Below are 15,663 nucleotides of genomic sequence, written 5' to 3' on the forward strand. Positions count from 1 at the left end.
TATATGCATTACCATGGATCCATTGCTTGAGTTATGTAGCCGACAATCTTGGTGAGGTTCCACGCATCTATTCTCTGAGTTCGGGCACGTTTCCGCCGACGGTCCACTTGTGCATTGGGTTATGTTCGGATGTGATGTAAACTGTTTTCCACCTCAACACTGCAAGAAACGTTATGTTTTGAATTTGGATACTTTGGCGTTTCCTTCCACGGTTAATACATTGAGATTTTGTGGACTTTACTTTCGCTGGTATAGTTTGCAAGGGCAATGAAGAACGCAATATATTTTTATTAAAAAACAAATCATCAGCCACAGAGCTAGCATAGTTGGTGTAGCGTCACCGGCCACCGCGATACTCAGTGCAATGCGGTCGTTCGTTCGAACCCCACGCAGAGCAATTTCGTGGACCGGTTAAGCTCCAGCCGCAGCCATGGTTAGTCCCGAGACAAAGGGGCGCATATGACGAAGCGTGTAGAAGTGAAACCTTCCACGTTCAGAGACATCCAGTGGACCAACATCTGCAGATGCATACCGTTAAGGCGAACGAGATAAAGATATATGCCATTGAGCACAGACACAAGGACGTAGGCAGCGCTAAGAGCGCACCGAACCTTTTTGGTTTTGAAATTAACCTCGCTATTAATCCACAACATTTTTCTTTCAAGTGAAAGAATAATTATATAACATGGGAATTGGCTAGATTCTGATGTGCAAGTTAGTTTGCGCCCTCTCTTTGTGAAGTGGATCCGCGTGAGTTGATGCCGTGGTACTGATTGGACGTGGTCGTTCGTTCGAACCTCACATTGTTCAACTCTGCAATCAATGTCTGCACCATAGACCATTGAGGGGGGTTCGTCCTGTGACGAATTATTGGCCCTCTTCAAGAGGGGCAGATACCGAGAAAGGTGACACGGGTCTTGTACCTGTTCCCAGATTTCTCTGACATGCACTCGGCCAGTGGCGCCAGGCGGAAGTTGCCCTCTGTAGGACGCTATGGAGTCACATTCGCTGCTTGCACTCTTGGGACGCCTTGAGTCGCATGAAAACGCTGCTTAAAGTGCGAGAATCTCGTTCACAGGACGTGATATACAGGATGTAGGCCAATTAAATTGGTCGAACCTGTTTTGCTCGACGTTGTCGAAACCATAGTTTGTTGTATGTATGTATGTCCACGGCGTCGCTTGGTCGGAAATGTGTCAGTTGCTGTGGTGGTGGTGCAATGTGTGTGCTGGTGTGGTGGAATCTCTCGTCGGATTCGATTCACGCTCAGTACTAGGTTCTTCCCTTAATAACGTTTGCAAAGCCGAGGGCAATACTTCTGAGATCGTTATGTATACATGCGAGGCAGATTTCCAGACATTTATAAATATATATTAACCAGAACGACATGCCTTGTAATGTGAAGCGAGGCTTGTGATATCACAATATTGACCACTCATAAAACAGAGGTCGTTGTTCAAAATCTCTCGGGCACAGGGATTTCAGGTTTAAGAAGGGATAGTCTACCCCTTGACCTGTTTTGTCCGATTGTATTTCTCATCAATTTAGTGCTTGGACAACACGAGACTCGACTTTTTGGTTTCTGCGCAGTTTTGACTTGTACATCTGAGAACTTGAAGTCCTTGTAAATATTCAATAAAGCAACTACAAACACCAGCATGAAAACAGTGAGGTGTATTACAAGAAAGCTCTTATGGCAGGGATATTCTACAGTAGGGAAGGGGTCATCTCGATGATAGAATGAGGTCCCTTTAGAGTGTAGTCCGCTTTGGAGACAAAGTTCCTTCCATTTGGCTCGCTGAAAATAATCTGAAAGGAAAAAGAAAGTCATTCAATTTAGCACGATTTCGCCAAGATATATTGACCACTCCAACTCACTTTGGCAGTAATACTGGACCCAAGGAATGCAGCGTAGCCATTGCCGGTCTGTTGGTATTCTGCATAATACTCGGGCACGGAGAGGACGCGGATTGAGCGGGGTTGTATATCAGTCAAAAGGTCGGGGTTGTTAATAAAGGAAGCAAGACGGGATTGTAGTGCCACGCCGATGCCTGATATCAAATGGACATTAGTAGATAAATTGATTAAGACTATGACTACCACATACCCTTGATATGTCTGGTAATATCTCCGGTAACGAACAAGCCATGCCAAATGTATTGACGTTGGTCAACTTCCGTTTGATTGACGACATGGCCAACGACCTCCTGCAACGCAAGAGGCTTTTCTAACGCAGGATTCAATGCCGCCGTGCCAGGTAAGTCAAGCAACAGACTAGGATCAAAGAGCGGCTCGCAGAATCGGTGTCTTTCCTTTCCTATTGTCAGCGAATGCTCCCGGAACTGCACAGTGATTAGATCCATCGCCTCAACGTCGCGTTCGCGCTTCCGCTCTGCCTCAGTCTGCTTTGTCGCGTTCTTTTTCTTCTGTGTGCTTTCGATGACAGCTTTTTCACGTCCGGCGACGACGACAGCCGCAATGTCCATTACACCTTCGTCCTCTGGTAGCGCGGTCTCGCCGTCGGAGGGAATTTTGATATGGTCTTCCTTCCAGAGTTGCTTGACTAGCTCGAGGAGCGTATCATGGAGCGTTTTCGGGTCAAGTGGATTCTCGGGTGGCGAAAGTGCGTTCACTACGAACTGGTTGGCGCGCAGAAGGTTGGCGACGTAGTTTTGGCAGTGACGGATGCCAAGAGCCACGCTGGATCGCGCGTTGTGCAAGATGAACCCATCGTAAATGGGGGTGATGTCAGTGACCTCGTCACCAATGTCAACTACGACACCACTGAGGCTGTTCGCCGCGTACAGCTGGGCCATGGGACGTTCAAGGATGGCGAATCCGGCGACGTTGAATCGCTCGAAGAAAATCTGGCAGATACGTTCGTAAGTGTCGCGTGAGGCGCCTGCTGTAATGGAGAAGAGGATAGGAGATTCATTCTGCACACGGCGCCGTTGAAGCTGGTTAAAGAGCACGTATTTCCTTTTGAATGGATGTAACACAGAGATCAGTATGTGGATATCAGTTATAAGTAGGTCAACGAACCATATAGCTTCTGCTTGTGTCCAGTCGTTGACACCACCATCGGCAAAAGGCCATGAGACTACGATGTCCTGGCCGTTCGCCAGAGCTTCGTCCAGCTGTGATCCAACAAGGTAGTCTTTCACAGCTGCAGTTGGAGAAGCCATCTGTGGAAACGCCGAAGTCGCGCGGCTCGTTGAAGCCAACGGTTCATCAGAGCCGTGTAAGCCTCCGTTCAGTTGCGACTCAGAGTTATCACCCAATGCATTTCTTCGTAGACCCACTCGGGCAGGAATTTCCTGAGGAAGATGCAAATGTTATAAGTATGTTGACGCGCCTGAGCCAAGGAACACGTACGACGGTTGGGGTTTTCAAAAGATCGTGAAGGCCCAGTCCAGCTCGAACAACTGTTCTGCTGACCTCAATGATAACGACGTTTGCGTCGCGGATTGACATAGGTATTCGTGCGGAGTGAGCTTGTATGTATACAGGGTTGGGTTTGCGACGAGGACCAGCGCTAGAGCGTTTGGGTTAGGGTTTAGACTGATCCAATTATGGAAGAACATTTATTGAAAATCGTAAGATCAATCTAACCGTGTCAGTTAAATTATTGACAAGACTATATATTATGGTCAGTTCTGTACTTTCCCCTCTTTCCCAAACACTCATTCTCTTTTCTCATTTAAACTATGTGGAACGCGTTAGATGTTCCTGACAGCCCCGCGGAACCATTCACAGACTACAATCGGTGGAGGCTGCTTGTGAACGATGGGGGTCGCCATACATGGCATTACCTCCGCACTGACGAGGAAGTTGAGCGGTGGCCGCAGAATGAAGTCGACAGATTCTGGCTAGGTCTCAAGACCGTGCGTAAACCTATCTTTCCATATACATGGATATACGCTCATTCTTCCGTTATATAGAGTATGCCGGACTTACCCCCTGCAAAAGATGCTCTTGACGCTGCCCGGAACGGATACAAGTTCTACAAACATCTGCAATCTCATGATGGGCACTGGGCAGGCGAATACGGTGGCCCTATGTTTATTCTTCCTGGACTTGTCTTTGGAACGTACGTTACTGGAATGAGCTTCAAGTTGGAGGAACGACTGGAGATGGCTCGTTACATCATGAACCGCGCCCATCCAGAAGATGGCGGGTGGGGAATGTAAGTCTTAATTTTAGAATTATGTTTGTTTAAGATCTGACTGGAGATACGCGTCCCTAGGCACGTTGAAGGACATTCAACTGTGTTTGGCACGGCTTTAAACTACGCGGCGCTTCGTATTTTAGGGGTCGACAAAGACCACCCTGTTTGTGTTCGCGCTCGGGCAAAGTTGCACCAACTTGGTAAGACTCAAGTTAATTCCTGTGAGTTAATGACTCTTATATGCGTTCAGGTGGTGCGACGTCTATCCCTGCTTGGGGAAAGTTTTGGCTTTCGATTCTTAATTGTTATGATTGGGCCGGAAATAATCCTGTTCCACCAGAGTTGTGGTATGTCAGTGCTTATTCCAAAGTCTATATATCTTAACTTGGTACGTAGGCTACTTCCTGACTGGGTTCCTTTCCATCCCCACAAATGGTGGATCCACGTCCGTACTGTTTACGTGCCGATGAGCTATCTTTATGGTGTCAAATACAAAATGGAAGAGAACGATCTCATCCTTTCACTCCGAGAGGTATATATTTGCAATCCAAATATTGAGTATGACTGTAATTTATGCCCCGCCAGGAACTATATACACAAAACTACTATACCATTGATTGGCCGGCTCAGCGGAACAATGTTCATGAAGTCGATATGTACGCCCCCCACACCGCTCTCTTTGACATGATCAACGTTGTTCTTTCCTCTTATGAGAGCTGCATCCTCCCACCCCTCCGTCGCGCAGGCTGTGATGCCGCCTACCGTCTCATTGTAATGGAAGACGAAAACACTGGTTACCAAACTCTTGCCCCTATATCCAAGATGTTCAACCTCATCGCCCGCGCACATGTTGAAGGCCCAGAAAGTACCGCATATAAAATGCATGCTATCAGGAGGGCAGACTTCATGTGGGTTGGCGCAGACGGAATGATGATGACTGGTACGAATGGAAGTCAGGTGTGGGATACAGGATTCATTGCACAGGCATTGGTGGAGACTGGGTTAGCGAATGAAGAAGAGAATAAGGAGAGCTTGATTAAGGCGCTTGGATGGATTGATCAAGCACAAATTCAGCATAACCCAAAACATTACAAGGAAGCATATCGACATAGGACGAAGGGCGCTTGGGGTTTCAGGTTTGCCTTTTCACATTTAATGTTATTTTCGACGCACTAAATACTAACTTATAATCCAAACTAGTACGACTGAACAGGGATACTCTGTCAGCGATTGTACGGGAGAGGGTCTGAAGGCAGCATTGTACATGCAGTTCAACCTTGAGTAAGTATGTCTGAAATGTATTCTCTCTCAAATGATCTCATTATATTCGTGAAGCTTTACACCCAAACTAATATCAAAACAACGCCTTTGCGATGCCGTTGATATGATGCTCACTCTCCAGAATCCAGATGGTGGCTTCGCCAGCTATGAGTTGATTAGAGGTCCTGCATGGTTGGAATGGTTGAATCCTGCAGAAGTCTTCGGTTGGTCCTTTCTGAATCATTGACTTACAAAGTATGCTCACTCTTCTGGGATCTCTAGGTAATATTATGATCGAGTATAACTACCCTGAATGCACAACATCCGTAATCACAGCCCTCGCTATCTTCCGCAAACACTTCCCAGATTACCGAAAGGATGATATTCAGTGAGTATTATTTACATCCTTTCTAGTTCTGAGGTTGTTGAATGTTATGATGCTTTTAGGCGGACTATCGACGGTGCAATCATGTTTTTGCACAAGGCACAGACCCCCGAAGGCGGCTGGGTCGGCTCCTGGGGTATCTGCTTCACATACGCTTGCCAATTCGCACTAGAGAGTTTGTCGCTCGTTGGAGAAACATACGAAACTAGTGAATACTCGCGTAAGGCTTGCGAGTTCTTGCTGAGCCATCAAAGAGAAGACGGTGGGTGGGGCGAGAGCTACAAGGTAAGTTATATTTTCAAATGTTCTGCTCCTTGTTCTGATATATGTATATTTCTCTGCGGATGTAGTCATGTGAATCTAGTACTTGGGTGGAACACGAGAACACACAGAGTGTACAGACTTGTTGGGCCGTTCTAGCTCTCATGTACGCCAAGTACCCTCACCCTGAGCCCATTGAAAAGGCCGTCAAACTAGTTATGTCGCGTCAGAAACCCGTAAGCCTTTTCGGTCAGGACATTCATGATTTAATCTCATTTTCTCGTTTGTTTGATGATGTAGGATGGATCGTGGCCGCAGGAAGCCATCGAAGGTGTATTTAACAAGACATGCGCGATTGCCTATCCAAATTTCAAGTTCTCTTTCGCTATTTGGATGCTGGGCAAGGCCCACTATTATTTGCAGGATCTCAAAGCTAAGAAGCTAGCTAATGCGAAATTGAATGGGGTCAATGGCAACGGCAAGGCCAATGGCCACCATTACTAGTAAAAGTATACCATCTATCTAATCCATGTTTTTTGTTATAAGTAGTAGTACTAGTTGGACTTTTTTTTAAATATTTTTAGTTATGTAATGGAATGTTACTTTTCGTTTGCTTGCCCGGTGGAAAAAGAGGTAATCACACCGTCTTCATGGTCGCTTTGTTCTGAGACGTGGAACCAACATCTTTTTCTTCCTTATATTCGTACAATTTTACAGTCTTGTAAGCTTTTTTCGATCCAATTGTCTGCCTTCTGAGGAAAGGAGTCGGGAATTCCTTTTGATCACATTTGTGAGCAGGTAGTGCCAGTCGATATCAACCGACGGTCGTGTCCTGGATAAAATATAACATCCCACTCATTTGAGGAACAAGGTCGCTGGCGGAGAAAAAGTTGGCAGAAGCAGCTCCTTTGTTTCTAACTAATTTATACATATTAAAGTCAGCAGGCGTGAATTGTCGGAGCAAGGCTAGTGTATAAAGAAGGCTCATATGTGCCATCCTCTGTTGATTGCTTTGACCAAAGGTTATATACGTGAAATTGCCGCTACACATTGTATCTTTATAAGTACTATGGTTGGCTGTCATATTCATTGTTTTATGTTACATTGTTGCACTCAAACTGAATGGAGTTGTTCCATATTGATAACCTGTCTAAAGATCTCCAATGCAGCTTGCGGTTGGAAGGCCGGCTGCGAATGATATGTTGTATGAGAAAAGTTATCGCAATCAATAAAAAAGCCCACAAACCACTTCATGTCCGGCTTGGAAGACTCTCCTGATGTTCACCAAAATAAAATTGAACAAGTTAAAGGAGATGGAAATCATCAGACTGAAACTTACGCGAAGGAGAAGTTATCCACATTTTGAATGGCTGCCACAGGTACTCCGTTGATTGTCATGTTTGTGAATGGTGTTGCTGCGAGGCGCCCTGCGCCATACCAATCCATCGCAAGGGCAGATGCATGACCACCTAGCCAGTTGCAACTTTTCTATGTGATTAGACGACATTCATCTGTACTCGAATGTCACTAACTTAATATCAGCATCTCCCGCCTAGAGCAAGTTGTAAGCATGTATTTGGGCGAGAAAGACACAAAGAACTGTTGACATACCCAAAGGAGGATCTTGAGGGTAGAATTAGCCAGGGCACCCAACTGTGGGAGCAACGTCCTTGCATCCTAAATAAATAGCCCTTCGTCAGTGTTTTACTACGATTTGCTATTTCATAGCGCAACATACGTCTCCAGTTGTAGAGAATAAATTAAATGGTGCATTGGCACATTCGTGATAGGTGCTCTCCGCGCCAATCTTTGCTTTCACTGTTGGTGATTTCAAGAAATTGAGATAGAATTCAGGAGGAAAGGGATTCGGAGAAGATGCATTTTGACGGAGGTCGTCCGAATCTCGATTACCCACAGCGGGAGAAAATACATTTTCCACCTGTTTCGACATTGTCAGAACTCATGACAAAGACCTTGAAAGAAGGAAGGGAGAAGAAGGTACGTACACAAAAGTTGTCTGCTTTTTTGCATATAGCATCGGAATCCGGACCTGTACCAGCCGCATAACAAGCTTCTTCCTGGTCTTTACAACCTCCTGGTTCAAAGTATGACTGGTTTAGTTTGGCAAGCACATTGTCGGGTTGCAATTGTCCATATCCAGGAGCATTGAATGCGAAATCGACGTAGGCTTTATTTTGAATGAGAGGATCGTACCATCCACTGAATCATAATTTGTTAGAACACGTACACTCACACCAACCATTTTGGAACATACTTGTTGATCATAAGTGCGCTGATGGTCACAAGCTCTCCTTTCAAAGCTCCCGCTTTAATAAGCGCGTTCTGTTGATCAAAGAATGTCACCATAGCAGGGCCGTAGTGGCCACCATAACTTTCTGTTGCAAAAATGAATCTTATGGGAAACAATTGAACATAAAAAGGATATCAAAAAGTGGGTCAACAGACTAGCTACTCACTCTCTTGATTGGTATTTCGCGAACTCATTACTCTCAAAGAGTACCTGGAATGCTTGCCACACAAAAGGCGATGCTGCAAGTGTACTGTTTACTGTATCGGTGCCAAAAGAGAAACCGGTGCCAATAGGCTGGTCGATGTAAATCACTGCCATCAAGAATAAGCATTTTCAGAAAGGTGGTATTCCAATGAACTTACTATTGCTGATGTTATTCCAACTGATGTAGAAATAAAGAAATTTCAATCATTCGAGGTTGATGAATTTTTAACCTTGACGATTACCTGAAGGGATTCAATACCGTTGTTGCGCCGTCGGGATTGACCTGACAAGGACCGTTCTCTTGGAAAAGGCCAATCATGGAAGAGCACCCAGGTCCACCATTTAGCCTTCAGTTCATGGGATCAATTAAATCACTATGCGTGTGTGTGCGTTTCATATTCACCAAAGTGTAAACGGCGCAGTTTCAGGACTTTCTCGAGATTCGAAGAACCAAAACCACTGCAATCAAAATTATGTCAGACAAAGCATTACTTTCAGGGAGCATTTCATTTACCATCGACATATTCGTTCCAACGTCAATATATCCGGACATTTGATGGACACCGGGGGTTGTTTCGCAGACGCCCGAGTCGGAGACAAATCGCAGTGATACATCTGGGTTGTTAACTGAAGCGAACCTAGTGAATATGGCTTTCTGTTCGACATCCAGAACTGGAGTTGCTTGAACGAAGGAAGCCAGAGCAACCAAGACACTGATAACCCGTATACACGCGATCCCGAATTGACCCATAATGGTGTAGACAAGGTGAAATGCGAATTTCTGCTTAAGTGGGCAGAATCGCTGACCTTTATGTCATTTACTATCTATAATATATATGCACAACTGCAAAAGATCGACCTTCGTCGCATAAACCACATGGGTTTGATAAGTAATGCTGCCCTACCAATCCTTTACGCGATTATTTTGAATATTTGACGTCCTATTTATATGTTCCAGGCAATTCGACCGCGCCGCCATGAGAAAATGGGTAGTCCTGTGTTCCGGTAAAGGGCATGAGATACTATGATGACCTTATCCGAAGCTTGCTAAGCGTGTACACCGAGGCTATGAAGAGAAGACCATGCGGCTTTCGAAGGGTGATCTGCGAAACAAATGTGTATACATAGCTCTGTGAACGGCCTTGAAGAGATAAGAAAACGTGTAGTTCTTAAACAGCCTTGATATCAGTGCGTACGAGTGAACCAAAGACCAGATATGCGATGACCCGCACATGCCCATGATAAAAGAGTATTTTCTTTGGCGTCATGTCTAGAAACAATCTGGAGACACTCGGTACAAACATACGGTGCCAAAATAGTACAACTAGAAGCAAGGTCAGTGAACGATTAGTCACTAGATAAATGTTGAGGATTTACACACCTCGTACATTTAACTAGACCATTATTCTTCCCGACCCTTTAGTAAGACTATTCCAAAGCACGCTGACAGCCACACCCAGCGCAACGCCCGATAAAAGCTTTGGGTCTATCCAATTCGTGATATAGGGCATCAATTTAGCTCGTAACGCGTCCATGAACGTGTTTTGTTGTTTCCATTCCTTGGATGAAATTCGCCGATCAAACGTAGTACCGGACTTATAAGCCGTCTGAATTCCTGGTAAGCCATCGATGCTCTCCTTGTTTCTGACAAGCCAATAGTTTTTGACTCCATTCTCAGTGACAGGGTATCGCGGCTGTTCGCCTTTGCTATCATCCTGGTCTTCCCCAATCTTCGTAGCATTGACTTCAGCCTCAATATCTGCCATTTCCTTGTTTGCGAAAAACTGATGCAGTCTCATACGTTCCGCTTTGAAGGAGTAGAAGGGAATTGAATACCCGCAGGACTAGATAATAATTATTCGTGCGTTTTCAAAATAAGGTGACATATGATTTACTTACAGTTCCCACTCTGTGGATATCCAATACAATGACTGAGCGGGACCCCGGCTGCCGTTTATCCAATGGTACAAGTTCATTGTACTCCGGGGTATCAAACTCAAAGACTTTTCCTGGGACGACAGTCAAGGATGGACGAATCAATAGGTGAATTCTGCTCTTACCATGTCCGAACAGCCTGACTATCTGAGGTGGTCCTTCAAACGCACAGAACATAATGGTCATTCTTCCATTTTCTCTCAAATGTGAAACAGTCTCTATTCCTGAGGTAGATAAGTACAAGCCAAATTAAGATACATTGTAAGTACAAGGAAAGCTAGGAGTACGGATGACGTACCACTGCCAGTCATATCTTCATACCAAACTGTCTTCTGGTCAACGATGTGAAAAGTCCCTGCAAAGCCTTTGGGAGAGACATTGACGTGACCAGTTTTGGAGAGAGGAGCCGTAGCAACCCAAAACATGCGCTGTTTCTGTATCCATGGAACAACAAATGCAGGAATCTCGTCGAAGGTCTTTCCCATGTTGTTCACGTATCGCTAAACGTAGCCGCGGTGGTGAAGGTTGAATACAAGAACAAACGTATAGTACGTTTATAGACGCTCGAAGAACAATCTGAGTCATTTGTTCGAGTGAGATTTGAATCATATGCCCATTTGCTTGTTGACTGGAGGTCTTGTCACCTGAACCCTTCTTTACTCCGTTATCGGAGAAGAAACCCGATTTTCAGACTCAAACCTGCGACAGATGCATTTTCACTGTTTTTTTTTATGATTTGACGTGATTAAAAAATCGAGAACAAGAAAAAGTCCCAGAGAGGTCGAGTCAATACAGTGGTTGAGTTAGGGACTGTTAAGGATGAGTTGGAGGGCTAAGCTGGAGTGATGCGTCGCGTGATCGCACGACAGTGTGACCGATCGCGTTGGATTGATGGATTTGATGGACACTTTGAAGACGCGACGCAAACAGATTGAATGGATTATTATAAATTATATGCGACGCAAACGTCTGAAGCATAAATTTTATGGGGTCTGCCTTGAGTCGCGCACAAGCTACAAGATAGTATTGCAAAAATGATTTTCTATCATACATTTAGAAAATATGTGACCTTAAACAGTACTTAAACAGTACTGTTGCATTCATTTCAAGCGGGGGTAAGCTGAGTGCGCGTTGGTGCGCGTCTTCCGATCTGAAGGGTCTTCTAAAATTTTACCATTGGTTTACTTTTGGAACAATGACGCGATAATGTTGCGCCATAATCCAGTAGTCAAAGCACCAAGCACAAGTGCAACAAAAAGTTTTGGGTCTACCCAGGTTGTCACCCCGAGAGTCTGATGCTGCGAATGTTGCTGGTGTGCTGCGCGCGAGAGGCTTTCTTGTTTCCACTCTTTGTTAGCAATATCGCGGTCGAAGAGCGTCTTCGATTTATGTGCATCCTGGATTCCAGGAAGACCATCAATACTGGTTTTATTGAGAACTGCCCAGTAGCGCCTGACGCCATTGTCTGCAATCTCGTCGGGGAATGATGTCGCGAGTCCATTCAAACTTGGCTGAGATGCGTCAGCCGCTGCCAGATCTGCTCGTTCTGACTTGGCGCAATATTGATGAAGGCGCATGCGATCGCCTTTGAAGGTGTAGAACGGAACAGAGAATCCACAGGACTATGTGTAATGATTTATGACGTAACTTCACCAATCCCAAGCATAATCGACTCACCGTCCCCACTCTGTGTATGTGTAGCATGATGACAGACCGTGAGCCCGGCTGCCTTTCGTTCAGAGGAATAAGTTTGTTGTATTCCGACGAGTCGTACTCGTAAACTTTGCCTACAATGCTGATTAAAGTGCTTTCAACACGGTTTACGATACGAAGTCCTACCGCGTCCATGTAGCCTCACGATCTGAGGAGGTCCTTCAAATGCGCAGAACATAATAGTCATCCGTCCATTCTCTCTCAAGTGTGCAATGGTCTCGACGCCTACGCCAAGGTCAAATTAGAGCGACTCGAAACATTCGAGGACAAATTTACATACCACTACCAGTCATATCTTCATACCAAACGGTGTTTTCATCTTTGATATGAAAAGTACCAGATAATCCTTTTGGTGAAAGATTAACATGTCCATCTGCAGAAAGAGGCGCCGTAGCCACCCAGAACATATGCTGTTTTTGTATGAAGGAAATCACAAACGGCGGCATCTCAGTGAAGGTCTTCATGTTGTACCGTCGAGAGAGGAAGTTAGCTTGAGGTTAAACGGATTCAAGATCTAGAGCGTGTATGCTATACATAATACATAGATCATGAATCATATCCATATTGCTGCTTCGGTAGCGAAAAGCCAAAATAACTGGCTGACGTTTCAGGGTGGAGTGAGACGGAATACAGTGGGGCGGTAACTGACAGGCCGTAGATGCTGGAAGAGAAAATAACCCAAGGGCTGGAGCTCATTCGACGATGGTGCAACTCGTATTGATACAAAGCAAGCATCCAAGAGAGGCGCAAGAAATCCGATACAACAGAAGAGACCGAGTGACCTAATTGTATAACGTTTATTGTTCAATCGTCGAACAATAGGAAAGAACAGGAATCGGGGATGCCTGAGAACCGAGTCTTTTCCGATAGGAATCTTGGAGTTGTAGATTGGGCGTCGACTTGAAGCGGGGGAAAAGCTATGGGAGAGTGACTGTGCATAAAGTGAAAGATAATGTACAAGAACATAGGTAATGACAGATGCAGTAAGAGTCAAGGAGAGGAAAGTGTTTGTTCGTTGTAAGTAGACTTTCAAGCCAAACAGAGAGTCTACTTTGTGCCTTCATCTAAATAAGGCACGCCACTATGCTTCTTACCTTGTTCGCGCTACCTCATGCCCTTTCCCTTGTCCGCTCGCTCCGGTGATACCTGGAACACGAAATATCCACTAGTTCAATCTCCGGAAGCTGGCCGGCACTAGGTGCCTTGTTCTACAATATTCGCTCAGTGAATCTGTCAATGCTTCTCCGGAGAGAAAACAATAACCTGGCAATCTATAAAGGTACTGTGTGGATTATGATCAAATCCATAGCGCTTTTGCTTTTCCACCTTCGAGGCCTTCAATCGCAAGCCCTCTGATTGCCTCCGTCTCTTGTCACTCTTTCCAACAGACTTAAAGCGGCAGTTTTCATACTCGTTTACGAGCTATATAATACCCATACATACCCATAATCCACCACACCACCACCATGTTCGCCGACGGAAGCATCGCTGTGGCTCTTGTCAAGAACCAAGTCATGATCGTTCAAGGTAATTATCAGCGCATGCTATCCGTAATAGCAACCAAGCTTATTCTATGCTCATAGCTGCGCGCACACACACCACACGCGAGAAATATCTCGAGGTCCGCACTTACACACCCTTCGGAGAGGGCGTTTTCCTCCCCACCGAGGTCCCCATTGCGCGCATCTGCTCCTCCGATCTTTTGACTGTCCTCCCGCCCATGGACGCCAGCCGCATCGCCTCCCAAGGCATGCTTGAGCTTCCCAAAAAGGCGTTTTCCAAGTACATCGAGTACAGCTCTCGCCACCAGAAACGCTATGAGAGTCTCTGGAGTGCATGGGTCTCCAAGCACTGAGTGCCAGTAACCTCTTCGATTTCAACAACGCTTTCACGCAAACCTCCATGATCCATCATTTCCTTGGATACCACCACATCGTCTTTCGACCCTTGGATTCCTCCTTTGGGTTGTGTAGCATTCTCGACATTGTATCGATATGACCAGCCTCTTGAGTCTCCTCCATCTGTAGCTTTAGTATCTTGTCTGCCTATTTGTATTTTTAGAACTTGTATCCCCTCTATGTCTGCTTAGAAAACCAAAGGAAAAAAACAAACCTACATGCCTATGCGAAGTAAATAGACAGAAACCCGATATATATCACAGTTAATAATTCAGTACCGCGAGAGATTCGTAACACGTATCAATCACCGGAGAGGTATTTGCATTTGAAATTGGGTTTAGGTATTGAATGCTACAAATCCACTTCATGTTTTTCAATCTTGAAGGAACAATTCCTTGAGAATTCGAATGGTGTCTGCAGGACTTTTGACTGCGTGCCCAATTGTTCGGGGATCTGTATAGATCTCGTAGTCATTTCCTCCCTGTTTCAAGCATAAATGAGGTTCTTTGCAAAAAACAAAAAGTTCTTTCAGTTTCACCTTGTAAGTCTTGTCACCAAAGAAATGAATCTCCTCAAATTGTTCATCTGCTACGAGACCAAGAGCAAAGGTCTTATCCCATCCATTTGGGAAGACATCAAAGGAGATTTGGCCGCCAATGGAATAAGTTAGTCCATAATCGGGGAACTTTTCTTTCAAAGTTTGGACAAGAGTTGCCCTGTAGCCATTTTTCTAACATAAAATAGGTTGGTATGTGTTAAGGTCAATACAGAAAACTACTCACGAGGTCCAATAACTCGAAGTCATTTCGTTCTTGTATACTATGTCCATTTCCAGTTAATTAGGGGCTCCGCAAAGGATATGAAAGACACCGACGATGCATTGCGACCAATGGGACTAACGTTCAACATTCCTCGACGGAACTCCAGAAATGTGCCTCTATCCGCAATGCTGAGATATCTTACAGCACCGTTACACGAAAAACATACCTTTTAATTGGAATATCAAGGTCGGCGATATAATGAAGAAGGAAATTGACCAGTTTCTTGTAGCGTTCCTCGCCTAAGAAATTGATGAATGACTGGGATGGAAGCTGTTTTCCAAGCTTATAGGCCGTCAACCCGTTCTCCGCAAACGCATAATCAAACTCGTCGAGAACTGTAGACACAGTATGTCAGAGTCAACGCATGCAAACACTCTCCGGTTCACTGACTATTTTCCGACCCAACTTGGAGCTGTTCAGTGATCTTCACAAGATCAGACCCGCCAACAAAACCAATCGCCAACTTCTTGCGCACAGCCGCTAATGTTTCAATCATCTCTGGCGATGCAGACTGTAGGCATTGATGAGAAACTGCAGCGCATTTAGGAGAGCCAGGGGAAGAACAAACCTGACGTGCAGGAGTCAATGTACCATCGACATCGAACAAGCACAATTTCTTCAGAGGCCTGTTAGAAAATGCTTCGGATACCATTTTGACGCGTTGTGGCGGGGTGTTAAAGGGTATTGAACGGGTATGGCGCACCTCG

General features: G+C 45.2%; 6 protein-coding genes across 6 annotated transcripts; 2 read left to right on the forward strand and 4 right to left on the reverse strand.

Moving 5' to 3' along the window:
- Positions 1 to 1,707: 1,707 nt before the first annotated feature.
- JR316_0008239 (SWI/SNF and RSC complexes subunit arp9) lies at positions 1,708 to 3,474 on the reverse strand (the record flags this gene model as incomplete). The annotated part of the gene is made up of 5 exons (XM_047893954.1): positions 1,708 to 1,809; positions 1,879 to 2,051; positions 2,108 to 2,979; positions 3,043 to 3,317; positions 3,376 to 3,474. 5 exons carry the CDS (start codon positions 3,472 to 3,474, stop codon positions 1,708 to 1,710), a joined length of 1,521 nt encoding a protein of 506 aa, XP_047747269.1.
- Positions 3,475 to 3,707: 233 nt separating this feature from the next.
- On the forward strand, positions 3,708 to 6,578 carry JR316_0008240 (Lanosterol synthase; the record flags this gene model as incomplete). The annotated part of the gene is made up of 12 exons (XM_047893955.1): positions 3,708 to 3,884; positions 3,942 to 4,186; positions 4,247 to 4,368; positions 4,419 to 4,515; positions 4,565 to 4,700; positions 4,754 to 5,304; positions 5,369 to 5,449; positions 5,504 to 5,652; positions 5,711 to 5,816; positions 5,876 to 6,098; positions 6,164 to 6,310; positions 6,375 to 6,578. 12 exons carry the CDS (start codon positions 3,708 to 3,710, stop codon positions 6,576 to 6,578), a joined length of 2,238 nt encoding a protein of 745 aa, XP_047747270.1.
- A 609-nt stretch (positions 6,579 to 7,187) lies between these two features.
- On the reverse strand, positions 7,188 to 9,340 carry JR316_0008241 (Carboxypeptidase S1; the record flags this gene model as incomplete). The annotated part of the gene is made up of 13 exons (XM_047893956.1): positions 7,188 to 7,262; positions 7,321 to 7,348; positions 7,414 to 7,557; positions 7,607 to 7,626; positions 7,686 to 7,751; positions 7,813 to 8,013; positions 8,081 to 8,294; positions 8,350 to 8,487; positions 8,552 to 8,696; positions 8,748 to 8,767; positions 8,832 to 8,936; positions 8,993 to 9,048; positions 9,104 to 9,340. The coding sequence occupies 13 exons, from the start codon at positions 9,338 to 9,340 to the stop codon at positions 7,188 to 7,190; spliced, it is 1,449 nt and encodes a 482-aa protein (XP_047747271.1).
- A 643-nt stretch (positions 9,341 to 9,983) lies between these two features.
- Positions 9,984 to 12,701, reverse strand: JR316_0008242 (Pyridoxamine 5'-phosphate oxidase family protein ustO; the record flags this gene model as incomplete). Its single annotated transcript, XM_047893957.1, has 8 exons — positions 9,984 to 10,433; positions 10,489 to 10,598; positions 10,650 to 10,748; positions 10,823 to 11,024; positions 11,769 to 12,146; positions 12,202 to 12,311; positions 12,364 to 12,462; positions 12,518 to 12,701. The coding sequence occupies 8 exons, from the start codon at positions 12,699 to 12,701 to the stop codon at positions 9,984 to 9,986; spliced, it is 1,632 nt and encodes a 543-aa protein (XP_047747272.1).
- A 1,002-nt stretch (positions 12,702 to 13,703) lies between these two features.
- On the forward strand, positions 13,704 to 14,092 carry JR316_0008243 (uncharacterized protein; the record flags this gene model as incomplete). Its single annotated transcript, XM_047893958.1, has 2 exons — positions 13,704 to 13,764; positions 13,821 to 14,092. 2 exons carry the CDS (start codon positions 13,704 to 13,706, stop codon positions 14,090 to 14,092), a joined length of 333 nt encoding a protein of 110 aa, XP_047747273.1.
- Positions 14,093 to 14,508: 416 nt separating this feature from the next.
- Positions 14,509 to 15,608, reverse strand: JR316_0008244 (Phosphomannomutase 1; the record flags this gene model as incomplete). The annotated part of the gene is made up of 7 exons (XM_047893959.1): positions 14,509 to 14,616; positions 14,674 to 14,865; positions 14,918 to 14,954; positions 15,010 to 15,072; positions 15,123 to 15,291; positions 15,347 to 15,467; positions 15,525 to 15,608. 7 exons carry the CDS (start codon positions 15,606 to 15,608, stop codon positions 14,509 to 14,511), a joined length of 774 nt encoding a protein of 257 aa, XP_047747274.1.
- Between the last annotated feature and the right edge of the window lie 55 nt (positions 15,609 to 15,663).

The sequence above is a fragment of the Psilocybe cubensis genome, chromosome 7 (assembly GCF_017499595.1).
Source record: "Psilocybe cubensis strain MGC-MH-2018 chromosome 7, whole genome shotgun sequence".
Lineage (NCBI taxonomy): Eukaryota > Fungi > Basidiomycota > Agaricomycetes > Agaricales > Agrocybaceae > Psilocybe > Psilocybe cubensis.